A 20,629-nucleotide genomic window follows, 5' to 3' on the forward strand; every position below is an offset into this window, starting at 1 on the left:
GGAAAAGTGGGACAGAAACTCTTGAAATGTTAAAAACGGCGTACAAGGACGATGCTATGGGGAAAACTCAACTGTTTGAGTGGTTTTCCCGTTTCAAAAATGGTGAAATGACAATTGATGACAAACCTTGTTCTGGTCGTCCTTCCACGGAAAATTATACATTATGTGGACTTTTTCCATCATCTGGTATTCTAGAGACTAGAAAACACAGCGTTTCAGGAACTGGATCTCTTTCCGTCTTCAGGTGAAGGGGGAAGACATGTACTCAGTTGTGTCCCTTAGAAAGAGCTAACCTTGATCATTGGACAACCCCTGTCAGATTCACACAACTATTTACTCACCTGAAACCAGGCTAATTTGGTTGGATATAACAAGAAAACATACAATAAAAGTTGTGATAGAGCACGCACAGATGTGGAACTAGGATAGAAAAGGAGGTAGAAATCTTTGCTACAAACCTAGTCGACAAAACCAAATGCATGAACACCAATGCAAAGAAACAGGGAAAAATGTGAAGACATGTAGTATCTACTGCTAGCACCATCTGTATAGTAAATAGATGTGTGAATCTAACAGGGGTTGTACAGCAATTGAGGTTACCTCTTTCTGAGGGACCCTACTGAGTATGTGTCTTCTCCACTCACCTGAAGATGGAAACAGGTCCAGTTTCTGAAACTTTATATTTTCTAGACTCTGGAATACTGAACAATGGAAAAAGTTCAAAAGTCTAGTAATTCTGAGTGTTATACACCATCGTCAGAAGCCTTTAGAATCTGTGTTGTGTATTTGAATGAATCCAGCTGTATATTGTAACACCCTTTCGCATAGTAGAATATTTTGTGTTTTCTTTCTAGAGATAACTGATACAAGTCTTGCTTGAAGTTAGATTACAGACATTTGTTGTACTCGCCATAAAGTTAGTGTTGATAGGGTGTGGTAGGTCTAGTATATTGCTAGTTAGACATTTATGTTGTAAGTAAATTATGACTGCAAATAAAATGAGCATTTAAAATAAAAATAAGCATATGCTATTTACATTGGCAAGAAAGATATTCTGTAAGATGCTAATTGAGTACTTCATTTACCTCCTTTTCATTTCAATTCAGTATTAGGTCAGATAGGAAAAGTCACGTCACGAAAAGTATGTTCAAGTCAGACTAAGTTGTGGAGATTCCTTTTAAGATCTATACAGCTTTAGTCTCAGAAATTGCTATGATTGTACCATGTTAACAACAGCTGTCAACTGTTTCCTTGTAAGTGAAGATAAATTAATATACTGTTTAGGAAACAAGTGACTCACGGCCAGAGAAGGCACTTGTGAGCTCTCTTCTGGATACGCAGGAGACTCTGGATGTGAAAATGGCTCAAAGTGAGCTTCAGCTATTTACTGGCACTGCACCAATTGTGGCATCAGATGTTGCTGAGTAAGTGTAGTGTGCTACATATTTTGAGTTACCTATTGGACTAGTCCTTATATATCTAATTTCTGATTGATATTCAATGTATTCTGATGCTGTCAACCCAGTCAGTGCAAATGTTCTTTGTACATTATTTGTATGTTACAAGCTAACTATATTCTGGTGTATCTTTTTTTTTTTTATTGCTAGTGGGGTGGGACTCAGTCCCTTGTACTGTGGCCACTTCTAACCTATTGTACCAGCCCCAGATGACACGTGAGGGTGATTGTGGAGCAACTGGTGGAATGAAGATTGGCAGGGGAAACCGAAGTACTCTGAGAAAACCTGCCCCAACGCCACTTTGTCCACCACAAATCCCACTTGACTAGACCCGAGATCGAACCCGGGCTGCTGCAGTGGGAAGCCAGCGATTAACCGCTTGAGCTATGGTGCGGCCTTTGGTGTAGATCTTAGAAAGGGTTAAATCAATTTAGTGTATAGGTAATATTTCCACCTTCAAAACTGAATTATTAAAATGTTTGAGTCTGGATGAATCAGTAAATCAAAATACACTCAACTCTCGATTATCCGGGATAATGGTGGGGATGGAAATCACGATTAATCGAAAATCCGGTTAAGACAAATTTTATTAAAAGTAGTACTGTAATATTGTACCTTCATAATACTATAGGCCTACCTGTATTTAAATTTATTCAACCTCATTTTTATGTCATCTCATGGCCTATTTAATACTTTTTTTCATATTACACTGAAGTATGAATTAGTTATTTCAATCACAGTCTTCAACAACATCCAACACTTTTTACGAATATTCACACTTAACACTTAAAAAAATTTAATATTGTCGTTTACTTTTTCGCGGCATTTTCCTTTTTCTGTTGAATACTTAACACAACACGCTTCCTTTTACACCCTGACATTTTGCTAACGCACTTGAAGATCGATACAAAGAGACTAACTGGGGCGGTGTATCTGTCCTTTAAACTTTCCACAAATCCTTGCATTCTTTCACCCCTACCATAGAATATTGTGTTAGCTCAACGGGACCAAAGAATGCAGAACTCTGNACCACTTTGTCCATCACAAATCCCACTTGACCAGACCCTAGATCGAACCCGGGCTGCTGCAGTGGGAAGCCAGCGATTAACCGCTTGAGCTATGGTGCGGCCTTTGGTGTAGATCTTAGAAAGGGTTAAATCAATTTAGTGTATAGGTAATATTTCCACCTTCAAAACTGAATTATTAAAATGTTTGAGTCTGGATGAATCAGAAAATCAAAATACACTCAACTCTCGATTATCCGGGATAATGGTGGGGATGGANTAAATCAAAATATGTGAATACAACATAATTATGTGGTGATTCATGTAACAGGTACAAAGTAAGAGGGGAAATGCTCCCCATTTTCAATACATACCAGCATGTAATTGCATTTACTTGCAGAGATGCAGCACTTCACAGTGTACACGTCTCATTTCTTATAGGTAGTAGTGAATCCGTGGTGCTAGCATCTTGTATGTGCATACTCAATCGTAATAGTGAGATGTGTTTGTATATTTTCTTTGTTTTAGTGGTAATAAGAGGGGTAATTTACAAGGTATCTAAGTGAAGAGTTTGCATGAGCTGTTATGGTATGCTCGGCACGTGCTGTGCTACTGCAAGAAACTTGGCTACAATAGCTTGTGGGAACTGTTCTACTCTTAATTTAGATACTGTATATTCTTGATGTTGTAGACAGTTTCAAGGAACTGCACACAGTGGAGGAAAAATGCAAAGTGGAAATGCTCTGAAATTTAATGATAAATACAATTGAATTTTAGCACTAAAATGCCTGATCTCCATGTTTGTTCAGTGGTTAGTGCCAGACAGGTGATAGTTCCCACTATCATGTTCATGGTGTTCAGAATAACAGTATTCTCTGTTACTTAGTTGTAGTTTCTTGGGGTGGGGTTAGACTGAGTCCATTTGGTACGTTGGCCACTAACTGGCCTATTGTACCAGCCCCAGATGATAGATGAGTGTGGAGCAGCTGGTAGGATGAGAATTGGCAGAGGAAACATGCCCCAGTGCCAATTTGTCCACAAATCCCACATGACCTGACCTGGTCTCAAACCTGGGCCACCATGTTTGGAAGTCAGTGATTAACCACCTGAGCTATGGCACATACTTTTCACTATTACTTGACTTCATATTTAATGATATGATTCATGTGTAGTTTACATGTAAAGAATAAATATTAATTCTCTCATGAAATGCTACATTTTTGTTGGTTAGAGTAAGGTAATCATAAACATCCAGTGTTTGATTTTTGGAGCAATTTATGCTGATTGTATTTAATGTCGCTTTTGGTTGTGTGGTATTAATTTTTTTTTTAATCACTAGGATGTCATAGTCTTTAAGATACAATCACATCATTTTCCTGGAAGGAGTAAAGTTAACCATATAAAACACTAAGAGCAGCTGGCCTGTTGGCCAGGATTTGAGCCTGATAGCTTTTAGAGGTGAAGCAGGCAGATATGCAACATTTGGGCACACTGTTTTCATATGATTGTTTTGTATGTTAATCTTGTTGTAGCCTATGCATAATTTAGTATGAAGTAGTCCAAAGAATAAAAGACCTCTAAGTGCTTACAATAAATTATTTTTTTTTTTTTTGTAAAATTTAACTTATAAAACATGCTCAAGGCTTGAGTGATCACTTGGAGGCACACTTCAAGTAAATGGTTAAGGCTTTCAGTCATCCTTCAAATAGTGTCATGTGGTATATTGTGTAGTACACATGTGATTTTTGAAATAGATCTTTTAGATTTTTTGGTATGTGAGTATGATCACAAAAAATGCATTGCTGATTTCCTATATTTGGCCATTTTGCAGTGAGAGATCTCGTAGGGAAAATTTGGCTTCTCAAGAAGGGAGACACCCTTGGAAAACCAGCTGCAGCATGTCCTGTTGTGGTCATTGTCACAAATTTTCCCTGTTAATTCCACATCTTTGCTACTGTTTAATCCAATGATTGAAATAATGAAACAAGTTTCTGGCACGTAGAAAGATGCATATCTTTGACATGTGCACAAACTGAGGCCCTGTCAACATTCAGTCTACTTTACGCTAAGTCATAGTATACCTTTTCAATGTAAGTTTTTGTTTTTATTCAGGAAATCTGTGGGATTGTCTGAAGAGCTTATCAGTGACTCGGGCAGAATTAGGAGGAGAGTGGTGTTTCCTGAGAGTTCAAGCAATGAGGACAAACATGAAGAAACAATAGAAAATGACTCTGACGAAGAGAATTTAAGTGATAAATCTGAAGATGAACTGGAAAGTGACAGTGATTCATATATTGACAGTATTGCAGGGAGTAACAGTCATGATGAAGTTGACACAAAAAGAAAGTCTGACACTTCAGATACAAAATACAGAGATGCTTTGCATATAGCTGAAGACTGTAATCAGGATAAAACTAACCTGTACGGCAAAAATGAAATTAAGAAACGGAAGCTAAAGAGTACTGTTGCAGAAGCCGAGTACAAATTATTAAATGTGATGGATGTAGATGTAGATAACTCTGGAAACAAGGAGGATATATGTGAGGAACATGGCAGTGTACATGATGATGTATCTTCTGATGAAGAACCTGCGAAGAAACTGAAATTAACCACTGACGTGAAAGAAAACCAATGTGAGAGGTAAATAACTTTATAAATGTTGACCTTTCAATTTCTGATCTGGAGATGTTAAAAGCTAGTTTTCTGTTCCTGCAATTTAGACAGATGTTTGGGAGCGAATTCTTGTCACTGAAAGTTCCTAGGGAGTCCTTATATATTATTTACACATAAAAGACAGACTCTTTGACAACCTAAGTTGGTGGATTGGCACTGTAGAAATTAAGGCTGGCACATCTGGGATTAATATTATTCTCACCTCTTCTCTTGTTTCACCAATGTGGGTTCTTCTCAGGCTGTTTTCAATTGAAAACTTATTCAGTTCTCATTTTCACCACAGGTACTTCCTCCTACTAAATTTAATCTCTCCGATAATATTAGGAGAAGAGTACAATTTATGAAACTCTTCAGTATGTAACTTTCTCTCTTCTTCTGTCACTTCTCCTCTTTTAGATCCAGATATTCTCAGCACTTTAATCGTAAACACCTTCAATCTGTGTTCTTTTCTTAGAGTGAGAGGCAAATTTTCACACCCATATAAAATAAAAGTCAAAATGCTGTACATTCTAATCTTTAGGGCTGAACTTATATTGATATTAGGGCAATTTTCTGTTCACAGTTACAGCTATCATGATACTGGGACTGATCAAGACCGTCAGATTCATGGTAAAGTTTCTGATTTGTTGTTAAGACTGGAGATGAATAAGAAACACACAGAAAATAAGAAAGAAGACATTTCACATGTTAAAGACGCTAAAACTGAATCAGTGGCATTGAAACAAGAAGATCAAGATACAAGTTTGTCACATAAATGGAAATGTGAACCAACATTTACATTAAACAATTTCTCTTCAGACGAAAGTTGTAGTGATGAAGAGGTTGATGAAAATAGTGTGAAATCTTTAAAGGAAGGGGATAATGAATTGCTTAGTTCCAATGAAAGAGAAAGTGATAGAGACTCTGATACTGCTCAAGATGTTGATTCTGATACCTCTGGCATTAGTGATGAAGAAGGACCAGAGGAATCGGCTGTTCAGTGGAAAACAAACTTAGCACTGAAGGCTGCAGATGCATTCTTGGAGCGACAGTCGACAACACAGAACTTATGGAAGCTTGTGTATGGTAAGTGCAGTGACTGTATGCTGTTGACTTGCCATGGATGACTTGTTTATCTGAAAATGAGTCGCATCTTATAATCACTAACAGAATCAAAATATGAGACTAGAGTTGTTGATAGCAGTCCATATGCATTCCAGAGGCTTCTGGCTATTATATTGTCACGTGTTGGCTGTCTTACGCAACAAATAACTTCACATGGTTCTCAGATTTAGCGGATATTTATTGAACACTCACTCTTACACACTCAAGTACAGTTAATATCACTTCAACTGCATTCTGCGGTGGCAATCTTCGAACTGTCTCTGACCATGGCTGGATCTCAACTGTCTTGGCGAATGCCTTCAACCCATTATATACGGGTTTTTCGAACCGCATAGAGAACACCATCTTCAACTGTCCAGTTTCACGTGCCCTACGCTCGTTACCCCAGAAGTGCATTATTCCGGCTGGTTCAACAAACCGTTGCTTAGGAAATGCATTATTTTCCGTTGTTACGTAACGCTTCTAACAGTTTGTTGTAACCTTGGAGACACTGTTAGAATTACCATGGAAGTAACCCTTCCGCAAGGGCCGCGCTGTAGCTCAAGCGGTTAGTCGCTTGCTTTCCACCATGGCGGCCCGGGTTCAATCCCGAGTCTGGTCAAGTGGGATTTGTGGTGGACAAAGTGGTGATGGGGCAGGTTTTCTCAGAGTACTTCGGTTTCCACTCCCAATCTTCATTCCACCAATTGTTCCACAATCACCCTCACCTATCATCTGGGGCTGGTACAATAGGCCAGAAGTGGCCGTAGTACAAGGGACTTAGTCCCACCCCACTGGCAATAATAAAAAAAGAAACCTTCCGGATTCCAAACACGTGACAATATGAAGAAAGTCGTCTTCTGGGATCTGGTGCCGTGTATTCTTGGTTTTAACCGACGTTTTGGAGGAACATATCGCCTCCATCTTCAGGGTAGTTGAGTTGCATGCGAATACAGATAGCTGTAGCTGGAGCTACACGGCGCCAGATCCCAGAAGACTTTCTTCATAGTCATCGCCGTGAAAACCTCAAAACTTACACGTGACAATATGTTCATCACATTGTTAGAGAGGTTTTCAGGATCAAGTTCCATTATAATTTAATGAACAGGAAAGAAGACTTCTCCCTGAATAAGCTATTAATACACTGAAAGGGCAGAGAGAGGACCACCAGAAAGATAAAGAAGTCCAGTCAGCAGCAGTATTTTGGTAAAAGTCAGTGCTTGGGTGCGTGACCAGCTGAGAGCACCATATTCCAATGGCAGCAGCATTTGCTGTCTGACCTGGATGAGTGATCATTTGGAATCACCATGGTTATATATACACTGTTCTGACTGGTCATAATTGTAACCATTAGCTTTATTTCAGATCAATCAGAAATTACAATAGTTTTAACATTCCTGTGTAAACCATCTGACAGTACTGTTCCTTAACTTGACCCAGAACTGGTGGGCAGTGTGTTTATCCAGAGTGATAATTTGGAATGTTTCAGGATGATGCATTGTCGAGAAGACTATAATGAGAATCAAAATACAGTGAATCCCTATTTAAGGTTATATTGGGGTTCAGTGGGTTCAGAAAAATGTTATATGGAGGAGGAGGTTTAAACACTGCGATTATTGAATTGGACTCATTAAATAAGAGAAAATCTTAAACCAGGGAGCATTAAATGGAGATTCCAGTCACCAGTAATTAAAGTGTTCTCACTGTATTATTGCTGTCAACAGCACAGACATTGTTATATCATGAAGGAAAAAAAAACATGAAAGATAACAGAGAAGATGCTTATTAGTTAATATGCCAGTAAACTTTAACGGATGCATCAGGGTGTTTCCCGTAGTTTTAATTTAATAAGGCTTACTAGTTAATAAACTCCATTTTACTGGATTTTCCTTGAAAATTGATGGTTACCTAGTCATTCAAGAAATTCCTGTCTTTATAGAATTTGAAGGTCCATTGCTCTTCTAATGAAATCCACCATTGTACCCTGTTCTTAGCCATGTGAAAGCAGTCCACATGTATAACAACCATTTCTCTAAGATGTTATATTATCATCCTCTTGTCCATACCTAAGTCTTTTCCTCTCCTTGAGGTTTCTTGATCAAAATTGTATATGCATTTGTCATATGTTAAGTGCGCATCCCATTTCATTCCTCTTAACAGTACTTGTTAAAGAATACAGACTGCCAAGGTAATCATGATCTAATTTTCTCTGTATTTCATAGTCCTTAATCTGTTCCCATAGGTTGAGAGACTGTTATTAAGGACTATGAGCTTTCAGTTGCTATGTGTGATTAAAGTGCTGTATGTATGGTGTGGTGGATGAAGAGGAGGTACATGTGTGGCCATCAGCACAGCAGTCGGTAAATAAAACTGATATATGCGTGTTAATATTCTGTTTTATTACTCATGCTACTGCATGTTTCAATCTATATGATCATCTTCAGACGTTTTGATGTTCCACTTCAGTGTGGTTTTCTGGTTATTGCAATGATTTATTTTCTGAGTTTTAGTTCATATATTCTGTATATGTTGTATGACTTGTGTGCTTAGGATGTAGTTTTGTTAATTTCATTCAATTTATACAACTTTATTTTATTTAATCTTAAATTTGTTAACATATTGTAAGATATTTACAGGTTATGTACCCAAATTTAAACAAAAATATCTACATTTTACTATGTTTTACTAATATTGATCCATTTTAATCAAAACAATTCAATAACAATGTTGTACCCTTATGTAAACAACCTAAAGATGATTCTATTGCTATAAATGTGGTGGTATGTGTAATAAAACAGAATGATTGTTGTGTTGATGACCATGCAAGTACCTCTAGTAATATATACATCAGGATGCAAATATTAAAGAGGATGAAAAAGGATTTATTTCTATGAATTTTGATTCTGCTATAAGGTAATTATAATAAGTTTGAAAGAGAAGAGACAGAAGAGGAACTTGGAAGTGACAGTGATGAAAACAAAGATGTAGGAGGCCTATTCCAAGTAGTCAGGAGAAAGCAGCAGCATCAGCAGGAGGAAAGAGATGCGATGAATGGTGTTGACTGTGCTCGATTTGCTGTGAAGTTGGTCCGCGACTGGACAGACTGTAAAGTAAGTTCACATTTAAGGCCGTGCCATAGCTGAAGCGGTTAGTCCTGGGGAATAGAGCGCGGCCGGCATGTAAGGCTGACAACCTTACCGCCATCTTTGAGCCAACTGTCTAGATAATGTGAGTTCCTCAATGTTTCACAACCCTATGGGCCTTCGTGGCCTCTTACAGGGATAGCGTTACTTTTTTTTTTTACATTAAATTTCAATGATTTCACGTCAGTAACCTTAGTGTTAAATGACCACCATTTAAGATTTTCCTTGGCTTATAATTCAGATCCACTGGTCTCAAAAAGAAATATTAAATTAAGGTTTGCTATACTATAACAACAGAATCAAGGCAAGTTAAATAAATTGATTTGTAATTTAAACTGCTATAATAGAAGAGAAACTGAATCCATAACAGTGGATCATACACTGTGAGATTGTTTCTGTTTGAATTTGTCATGCATAGTAATCCTAAGATTATTGTGTGTGTGTGTCTTAGAAATACTTCTGAAGTTCAGGACATTGGCTGTGAACATACAGAGGAAAGCCTAAACAGAGTCAATTAGTATAAGGGAAATTTTAATTTACAATAAGTTTCCGTTGTCACATTCATTGTCATGTAAATCATTCATTTCTGTCAAATTAATGACCAGTAAATAGATGAAAAAAGGAGGATAAGTAATGTCAATCTATAATTTAGTTCACATTCAGTAGAAGTAAAAAACGAGTCAAAATAGTATGTTTATGTTGTGCCATGAGAGTAGAGTGTTGATGGCATTTTTTTATCTGCATTCTTCAGACATTAGCATCAATAAATCAAGAGGGGTGAAATAATTGGGACATGTAGCATGTATGAGGGAGATGGTAACTGCATAGGGAATTTTAGTACAAAACTGGGAAAGGAAGAAACCATCGAGAGATATGGGCTTAGATGGGGGATAATATTAAAATTTGTCTTAAAGAACTCTGATGTGAAAGTGGATTAGATTATAGTGGGTTATGATCGACTACTATGGTTAACTCTTGTTTCTGTTATAAGAAGTGAGTAAATCCTTGACCAGTTGAGCAACTATTAGCTTCTCAAGAAAGACACTGGACTGTGGAATTGGTTAAGGTTATAAATTTGCCGTTTTGGTACAATGATATTCAGAGAATCACATTTGGAATTCATTTCTGAGTGAAATGTCATGACGTGGTTCTGTGTGTTTCTTAAGGTGCGTGAAGTTATTCGTGACTGCTTTGTAACTGGAAAGTGGAAAGAGTCAGAGGATGCAGCAGAGCTTTTGCAGTTGGATGATGATAGTAGTGAGGAAGTTTTTGGAGATTTTGAAGACTTGGAAACAGGGGAAAAACATACAAGCAAGAAAGAGAACGTAAAAGGAACTCTCGAAGGTAAAGAAATGGTACAGAATGGATATAACATATTTATCCAGTTATATTAATTGTTTCATTTTCTTAAGTTCTCTGTGTAAATAATATGGTATCTCTTTTTATAAATGCATTAGTTCCATTACATCAAAGCAAAACACCCACAAATAAAAAGAGGGACACATTCAGCTTCCTCATATAGGGGGGAGTGTCCATCCATCCATCTCTCTCTCTCTCCAGCTCTGCATGTATGGAAAGCATAATGAATTTAGGTGAAATTTGGTGTTTAAGATTACACACTGAAAATTGGACAGAAGATTTAATTTTGTTTCATATTGGACCAGTATAACCCTTCTCTATGTGAAAGTCAAATCATACTTAATCCCCCCCAGAAAAAGTCTTGTCCAGAAACGTGACAAAGTATAGGACTCTCTGAAATATACTACTTTTATTTTAAGCAGTGATTGTGATACAGGGGTATGTATAGTGTAATGTAAGGGAAACCAATTTCTGTCTTTGTAACGTGATATGTGTGTTGCTGCTGTGATACTTGCAACTTCACTACTTATAACTTGCTTTCTGTCATGGCTTTTGCAACAAATTTATTGGGGCAGTATAAACTGTTTCGTGTAGTTGCTTACCTTAGTGACTTTATGATGCCATGTTCAAGTCTTGCAGTATCTGCCACCCACCGTTACCTTTGAATCACGGCTTCAGCTTGCTATAGTTGACTGTATTATACGTATTTTGCAGAAGGTAACTGCAAAGAAATGACGAAAGACGAATTACAGGAGAAGAAACGAAAACTGAAGGAGAAATTTGATGCAGAATATGATGACAAAGATGGAGGAAAAACATACTACGATGAGCTGAAGCAAGAAGTGGACCAGCAGGCTCAGGTACCAGTTGAACCATAAGTGACATGTCAGTATTGTGTGTTAAGACATGCTAACGTTCCTGTTTCCTGCTTTAGACCTACTGGAGAACACCCAAAGAAACTGTGCAGTTTACTCCAGATTCTTGTCAGTATGTATGGTGGCTAATGCTTTTTATGTGACATCCGAGTACTACAGTAGAGGTTTTTTTTTTTTTTTGGTGATTAGAATTCTCATTCCCAGGTAAAGGTAAAAGGTACAGTTATCCATGGGCTTAATTAATTAAACATCAGTGCATGAAGACATATGGAGAAGTGGCAGTATAGCTCCACCATTCTTGACCTTAGCACTAGATGGAGGTGAGTGGTCAGCTTCACGCCCTGGCTTTATCCCAGTACCAATTAGATAGGAGGCTTTGTGGGCCCCAGAGCCAGCCTGGACACTGCAGAGTACAGAAAAAATGTTTGCCCCTGCAGGGAATTGAACCCCAGTCATCCATCCTGTCACTGTACCAACTGAGCTATCCCAGCTCCAGATCTTCATTCATAATCATTTTTAATTACAGTACATGAATATATAATTCCTTAATTTTTATGCTATTCCTGTTTTGAAGTTTTAGCTACTAGCATTGTGTGTTGTGATACTGATTGGGAAAGCAACCATATCCCATGTGCTACACTGCACTCTTAAATAAGTAATTGCACATAGTATTGATTCTTGCCCAAAAGACTGCTGTCGGTTGAAAAGTTTTAACCAGTAGATTCAAATGCAACCACAAACATGCTGCAGCAGAATGCAGAAATATTTATGCCACTTGGCATTTTGTGTGGCAATTGATCTCTGAAAGTACACCATTTTCGTTTTGACTATTTTTGTGTAGAAAGCAAAAGAAGAAGGTAATTGTTCACAATTTGTGTTTACTTTTCTGCTTGAGAGCAATAATTAGTGCACAAGTGTAGATAGGCATTTGAATTTTAATATGGTGGTTCTGTGACATCTAGTTGTTAAAAATTTTTCTGTTAAAACATACAAACATGATAATGCTGTGACTCTTTGGTATATCTCATAAATTTTGGGTAGTGGGAATATATATTTGCAGAAAGCACACAAACATGTATAGTTTTTAATTAATAACTTCTGCTGTACTAGGATTTAAACATGATAGTGGGTGAACTGTGATTTGTCCCACCAAGAAACAATGTTACAAAGTTACAGCGCTGCAAAATGTTCCACTTAAACTTCATGAAATACAAGGAGAAGTGATTTCAGACTCTGGGAGGTGTAGCTATGCTTGCAACAGCAGATTTATGTCACCAGTAGAGGCTAATGACGTACCGTATTCAGAATAACAAATGATGCATATGTAAAGTGTTGGGTTACAACATATACTTTTGTTTGTTACTTTAAATGTTGGATTGTAATATTATCCTAATATTTTCAGTTGAACAGGAATGAATTTGAAGGTTTGGATGATAGTATACGAATTCAGTTGGAAGGCTTCCGACCTGGAATGTATGTGAGAGTTGAAGTTGAGGAAGTACCTTGTGAAATTATAACAAATTTTGATCCTACATACCCTTTGATCCTGGGTGGACTTCTGGCAGGAGAAGAGAATGTTGGTTTTGTGCAGGTATAGTGATTTGTTGGTAAGTTTCATATGAAGTTCTGTGTTATAGTCAGAATAGATAAAACATTATTAAAATTGTCTGCAGGTGCGTATTAAGAAACATCGGTGGTATAAGAAGATTCTGAAGACACGAGACCCATTAATCATCTCCCTCGGATGGCGGCGGTTTCAGACGTTACCCATCTATTCCAAATTGGAAGATAATCTCAGACACAGGTATTGTTTCAAACAGTTTGAAGCAGGAAGGTATAAGAAGAGAGATTGGAAAGTGGTCACCCTCAGAAATTTCAAACACATTCCATGACCTGATAATGTATATGCAGTATATGATATGATATGATATGACTCTCAACAGAACACGATTTCTTGTCATAACTGTACAAATTCTGAGGTAATAAAAGTTGGTGTGTATGTATGCATCTGTGATTTCATATTTACTATGTGACGGAAAACTTCTAATTTAAAGTTTTGTTACAGCATGAGATGGAAGTCATTTCCAGAAATAAAGGGGCTGTACATTTCAATTTACATACAGGATTTTGCCTTACTTCATGAATTAACATTTTTTTCCCCCCCTAAAAAGACATATTTGCCAGCACTTTCATGCAAGGTTTTAGCCTCATGATTGAAATATACTTGTATGATTCACTGGCAGATGTGAAACTTCACCAGTTTTCCACTGTGCTGCCATTGTTTCCTGGCATGCATGCCAGCTGAAAAAGACCATCATCATTCTAAACTTTTTGGAAATAATTTCTGTAATAGAAAACAATAATTACTGTAGGAATAAGCAGTGTATTTTCTCTCCAATATTTTTTACTAGAACATTTCCCTTTAGCATGAAGATAGAGGAAGTGTATTCCTCCTAAACCCTAGTACTTGTCTACATTATGTGGTTTCGCATACCAGAAGACTACAGTCTTAATGCTCACCATTGTGAGGACCTCAGAACTCATGTTTTAACTGAAACTCCTTTCTGCAGAATGCTGAAATATACACCAGAGCATGTAACATGTATGGCCCACTTCTGGGGTCCCATAACACCACAAAACACTGGTTTCTTAGCAGTACAGGATGTGGCAACAAGACAGGTAAATTGATGTAAATTTACAAGGTAGAAAATATTGAAGTCTTGGAGTTCATTGTAATGTTCTACAGCTTTCCTGTATTCATTTCAATTTCTTCTATGAGCATCTCTCCTCATGTTTCAGCCTGACTTTAGGATTGCAGCCACAGGGTCAGTGGTAGAATTGGATAAATCGACACAAATTATGAAGAAACTCAAATTGATTGGCTCACCATTCAAAATTTATAAGAAGACTGCATTTATACGTGATATGTTCAGCTCTACTTTGGAAGTCGCAAAATTTGAGGGAGCAAAACTGAGAACAGTGTCAGGTATAAGGGGGCAGATAAAGAAAGCTGTATCCAAACCAGAAGGGGCATTCCGGGCAACATTTGAGGATAAAATCTTGCTCAGTGGTAAGTCTGATTTAAAAAATGTGTCTCAGAAGAGACAGAATTATAAAGTACATGATATATTACAGAGCATTTTATATTATATCAATTCTATGAAGAAACTGGTAAATGACAGACTTCAGTTAGTGATAGGACGTCTTTCTTCCACAGCAGATATAAGTAAAAAATAAGTAAAGGTATCCCTGTAACAGGCTGTGGAGGCCCATAGGGTTGTGAGATGTTGAGGTTCCCACATTTTCTAGACAATCTTCTCATAGATGGCGGCAAGGTTGTCGGCCCTACGCACTGGCCGTGCTTTACCCCCAAGAACATTCCAAGAATATTCCTGGTACTCATTTCTGTTAGAGGCTGAATCAACCCCAGGGCCATAGTGCTGCTGGAAGGATTAGGTCAATTGAAAAAATCCAATGACCTCATCGGGACTTGAACCTGCGACCTTCCGACTTGTAGCATAGTCTCAACTGACTACCCTACCACGTGCCCCTTCCACGCCAGATATAGTACTCTTATTCCTCTACTGTTTCTTTCTTGTAATTTGCTATCTCCCACATATAATACCATTTTGGCAATTTTGAAGAATATATTCTTGTGTGATGTGATGCCATATAGCTTGGTAGAGAGCTTGCAGTGTTTCAGAGAAACCTACTGCCTCTGTCATCCGGGCAACAGCATCACTCCAGAAGACCATAATATTAATTAAAATGGTATTACTTTATACTGGCTTCTGGTTCTATTTGATTATATAGATTTTGTCACTACATATCCAAATATAACTTCAGTTCCATATTTTAATGATTTCAATATGAATGACAATAATATTACTTTATGCCGGTCACAGTAACCGAGCGGTCTAAGGCATGCACTGTCTTCGCTTGCTTGGAAGCCGGGATTGTGGGTTCAAATCCCACTCAGCTCATGGATGTTTGTGTGCGTTTTTCTGTGTTTGTGTACAGGTAGAGGCCTTGCGACGAATTGCTCACCCGCCCAAGGAGTCCTACTGTATGTGTAAGATCTAGTAAACCGAAGTGAAACAGAGAGTTTCACGGAGGTAGGCCTAGGCCCAAATGAGGGCTGTAGCGCCAATGAAAAAAAAAAATATATTACTTTATGCATGCGTATGAAGCGTCATTAATACTGTACTGTATAAAGTGTGTAAAGGATATATGAAGTCTGACATTATGGGTTCTGAATGCAGTTAAATTGTTGAGAGATCAGCCATGTAAGAATGAAATAAAATAAAATAAATAAATATTTTTCAGTCACAGTAACAGTTTCTGGAACATCTAATTTTCATTCCATATTGACACAGCTCTGCGAAGACTTCATTGTGTGGGCATTTATATTTAATAGTTTGTTGTGGCAGAGAGATTCAAACAGTTAAGATGTATTCTGTTTTTTATGTTCATCTTATGTTGTACATGCCAGGATATTTTAGTTGAAAGTTCAGGCATTTCACTTCACTTCAGTATATGAACTCTTCTAGAAAGGAACTTGAAACTTGATTAATGTGTGGTTATATTATAGACATTGTGTTCTGCCGAACCTGGTACCGAGTGGAAGTCCCTAAGCTTTACAATCCATTAACATCACTGTTATTGCCTGCTGAACAGAAGAACCAGTGGCGTGGAATGAAGACAGTAGGACAGCTTAAGAGAGAGAAAGGAATGCGTAGTGATCCAGCCATGGACAGTCTGTATACAGTATGCATTATTGTTTGTTAAACTTCATTTTCTGATTTTTACCATTACATAGGACGTTATCCATTGTCAGAAATACATATATTACTTATGGGTAGCAAGCTTTTCCATTTGTAGATGACTGGTTATTGTTATAATTACAGATACAAAATATCCAAATGTTTGATTCAGTCATGACTGGATACTCTGATTGCTTTATTACCTGGGGAATTAGCTTCTCTCGTCCATTAAATAGAAAGCTGAATGTACCCCAGAGGCAGTCTGGACATCTTGACAAAGAGAAAAGTCCCTACCCTGTCAAGAATTTAACTATAGTTGTCCAGCCCTTAACTAGTTACACCTAACCATCAAATACAATAGATCAACTACATTTCTATAATGTTGAAAGAAAACAGTTGATTTCCCAGAATCGTTTGTTTCTATGGTTTTCTGACATACTAGAAACTGTTTTTAAAGTTGACCTAGAAAATTACCCAATTCAATTTCACAACTATTTAAATTCTGATTTTATAAGTAATTCATTGTTAAGTCACAGTTATGTATTTTGTTGATCAGATATGACACCCAACATTTATATTATAGTGATACAGTATATTGTAGATGTTCATGTTTATCAGCTGCATAGAATTCATCCTAATGCATATGCACTTTGAAATTTGAGAACTATTTATTCATGCTTAAATCTTGTTAATATAGCCAATTGAACGGCAGCCAAAGGTGTTCCAACCATTGGTTATTCCGAGGACTTTGCAGAAGGAGCTGCCATATAAAGACAAGCCCAAAAACAGGACAAGAAATGGAAAAAAAATACTTGAGTCAGGAAGAATTGCTGTTATTAGAGAACCACATGAACAAAGAGTTAGTACAATTTTCATGTTTCACATTTATACCATTTGGTCATAACATTAACTCCAGTTACATGTACAGTTAGAGTTATATGTTAAAAATGGTAATAACATTCATTCTCGTCAGATTATTAGCAGGCAAACTCTGCTAAGTCATGATCATTGAATTCTATTTTAGCTCTCTGTATTTTATTCATTCATTTTCTAAATTCAGTGTTTTTATCATTTTCATTTTGTCGGTATTACTAACAAAGCTCATTGAAATTAAAATGAGCCCTGTATTAAGCATGTATTATTTAGCTTTTGTTACGTATGTAAAATTACAGTAGAGTTGATGCCTAAATGAAATATAATACACTTGGTCATCGACTTATGACCTATGCGACTTGCGACCACAAAAAAAAATGAAAAATAAAACATGATTAAAATGTAAAAGTTTGTAAAAATAAATTATAAGGATGATAAAAAGATTAGAAAGGTTAAAAAATACTGTTAATAAATATTTGGCCGACATACAACCAGATCAACTTATGACCTGTCAGTGAGAACAGAAGTCGGTCGTAAGTCGACAACCAAGTGTACTTGTAAAACCTCACTACTCTGAACCTCATAAATCCAGATATTACTTAGGTCAGTCAGCTAGAGGCTGCTGCCATGTCCTTCTTACCAGCTGCTCAATTTTTCTTTATAGTCATTGATTTAAGATTGCTCACATGTTCGCCCCCCATCTATTCAGTTGTCATGCCTTCAAGTGTATTTTTAATTGTGCATAATATCCTCTAATAGAAATGCAATGAATGGAAACATGTTGGTTATCATGTACTTTTTCCTTGCCAATCTGGTTTTTCACCATGTTCACACTAACCTTCCCACCATATTTTGTGGGCTAGGGAGGTTGCACTGAATTTTATTTGACATATAAACTGATATCACATTATCGAAGTAAACCAGTGCATTACTAATGCTGCTATTATTCTTTTTCATTATTAATCCTGCAGGTGGCGTCACTTATGAAAATGCTGAAGGTATCATATAGTCACAAACAGAAACAGCAGAAGGCAGCCACTAAGAAACGAATGGAGGAACATAAAAAGGAATTGGAGAAAGAAGAAATTAGAAAAGAAAAGAGACATAAAGAGCTTAGGAAGCAGGTGTTTAGAACATTGAGCAAGATTGATATGAAAAACAAGACAAAGCACAAGATATAAGGCACATAATGCAGGTTGAAGGTAACATTACAGAAATTGGCCTCAACAGGCAGAGTTTATATACAAGTATCTAAGGACCATGTCCAAAATTAGCAGTTGCACAATCATGTTGATATAACAATCAGCCATAATAAATAGTCAATATACCTAGGACCTACATCTAAACATTTGGAGCCAGGACGGAAGCTGGAAGAGAAGCAGAATTATGTGTAATTTTGCCATTTTGGCTTTGGCCATGTCTTTTGAAGCTGTTGCAGTGTTTTCTCATACATTGCAGTCAGCATCTGCAGGGTGAAGGAGGTCGTGGGAGGAAGCAGATCGTGCGGAAGTCGTGGGATAGGGTGCCATCCAATGAAGAGGAACCAAGATTTCTGCACCTGTGGCAGTGTACCTTGGTTAAACTGGGTGTGTCATCCCCAGTAGAATATTTGAACATATCAGAGGCATGAGACTAGTGAACCAAAAAACAGTGGAAGCTGTACACTCCACTAAGACGAGACACATCAATTTTAATGAAAGTGAAACCCTCAGAAACATCCACAGCTACCATCCCCACATAATTAAGGAAGCCATCGAAATAATTAGATTCTCCCACAGCTTCAACCATGAAGACGGATACAAACTGAGCAAAATCTGGCTGCACCTGTTTACCTCCAGCTCTTCTTAACTGTTGGGCAGCTCCACCCTGCCACCCCATACTCCCACTACGAGACTTACATATCTGGACACTTCCTCCTGCCGCAAAATGACCCCCAAGAGGGGCTTCATACCAAGACAGACTGGCTGAGCATCAGTCAGAACAAGACTTAGACTTGGACTTCTTCCTCCTTTCTGATGGTGACCGTAATGTCTGCTTTAGTGTGTGATGTGGTTAAACGCTGAGAACCAGAGTTATACAGTGGACAGGGGCCACAGAAACCAGAAAATGGTTTAAAGTGATAAGAAACTTCAGAATTCATGAAGAGTTAAGGAACATGATGTGGAGAGGAATTATGTTCATATCTGGAAATGTGAGAATACCCCACAGGAGCATTTGATACAAATATTTGTCAATAAAATATGAACATGAAATAGGACAGACAAGTGACAGTGGCCATGGCAGTGTTGGTAGTAGTGATGACAGCAGTGTTTTGTGGTATTGCATTGTACTGTATTGTAATCATGAACTTTAAAGATTAATCCAGTTCCCTGTCTGTCTTCGTTAAAAACTCCTTTGGTTGATTCATATTGGCTCTCTCTGTCTTCTTTACGTTATGAACTACATTTCAAATCCCTGTGCATTCAGCATGTTCCTGCAATTTGTGTAATCTGAAATTCTATCTGAAATATTTAAAAGTAATTCCTTTTTAATACAGTCACACCATCCTTTATCTCAAGAATGTAACTCCCTAGAAAATAAATTTAGTGGCTTCAGTATTTTTTGTTACTGTCCAAACCATTGATATATGTGAAGGAACATTTTATTGTAATAAATTATATCATTTCACATCTGCAGGTGTTTAACAGTGTTAAAATGCCTTCAAACAAATATCAGTTAAATACCTCAAAAAGACCACAAGTACTTCATTCTCTTTGCCTCCCCATCAGCATTCATATTCATCCATATTTAATTCTACATAATCTAAGCTGTTTATATTGCATTATTAAATAATCAAGGATAAATTAGTATGGAATTAATTTTTTTTCTATAATTCAACCCATCGATCCTATGAAATTTGTTGTTTTCTGATTTGACAGCCAGAAAGTTAAGTGCCATTGCTAATGCAATCTTTCTGAAACATAGTTAGTTGTCAAAATAATTATTTGGGCCTGTGACATTTTAGAGAAACCACAGGCTTTGGTAATATTCTCATGTCACTGCAGACTAAGCAGTTCCTTGCATGTCCCAACCTTAGAATATTCTTTATAGAGCTTCGTGGTTTTTAAGTTATATACATTTTGCCTCTGCATTGTGGATGCTTGGGAGATGTAACTTTCCCTTTGCGGAAATTATGACAATGGCGGCAACCCACTTAGTTCTGTACGAGAGTTGTGAAGAGGGGGCTTGAGCGCGTGAAGCCAAAGAATCTCCTCTGTTAAAGTCCATTACCAGGAAACGTCTAGTGAAGACACTACAGGCTGCAGAAGACTTAGCGTCTAGTGATTTGTAAGTGTTCAAATCAGTGGTAGTGTTGTAGTTATTTGTAACTATGACTGTAAGAGGTCAATAAATTGAGTC

At 37.3% G+C, this 20,629-nt stretch overlaps 1 protein-coding gene across 1 annotated transcript in view; it reads left to right on the forward strand.

Annotated features, from left to right (window-relative positions):
• LOC111871781 (ribosome biogenesis protein BMS1 homolog) overlaps positions 1-19,901 on the forward strand; it is a 38,574-nt gene extending 18,673 nt beyond the window's left edge. The window contains exons 8-20 of the mRNA XM_023865104.2: positions 1,285-1,424; positions 4,574-5,101; positions 5,697-6,199; positions 9,131-9,327; positions 10,527-10,704; positions 11,434-11,579; positions 12,997-13,185; positions 13,268-13,398; positions 14,165-14,273; positions 14,394-14,664; positions 16,186-16,361; positions 17,055-17,216; positions 18,202-19,901. Of these exons, the coding sequence (XP_023720872.1) occupies positions 1,285-1,424; positions 4,574-5,101; positions 5,697-6,199; positions 9,131-9,327; positions 10,527-10,704; positions 11,434-11,579; positions 12,997-13,185; positions 13,268-13,398; positions 14,165-14,273; positions 14,394-14,664; positions 16,186-16,361; positions 17,055-17,216; positions 18,202-18,411 (2,940 nt within the window). The 3' untranslated portion in view covers positions 18,412-19,901. The remainder of the gene's footprint in view (positions 1-1,284; positions 1,425-4,573; positions 5,102-5,696; positions 6,200-9,130; positions 9,328-10,526; positions 10,705-11,433; positions 11,580-12,996; positions 13,186-13,267; positions 13,399-14,164; positions 14,274-14,393; positions 14,665-16,185; positions 16,362-17,054; positions 17,217-18,201) is intronic.
• The last annotated feature ends 728 nt before the right edge of the window (positions 19,902-20,629 follow it).

This window comes from Cryptotermes secundus, unplaced genomic scaffold (genome assembly GCF_002891405.2).
Source record: "Cryptotermes secundus unplaced genomic scaffold, Csec_1.0 scaffold846, whole genome shotgun sequence".
Taxonomy (NCBI): Eukaryota; Metazoa; Arthropoda; class Insecta; order Blattodea; family Kalotermitidae; genus Cryptotermes; species Cryptotermes secundus.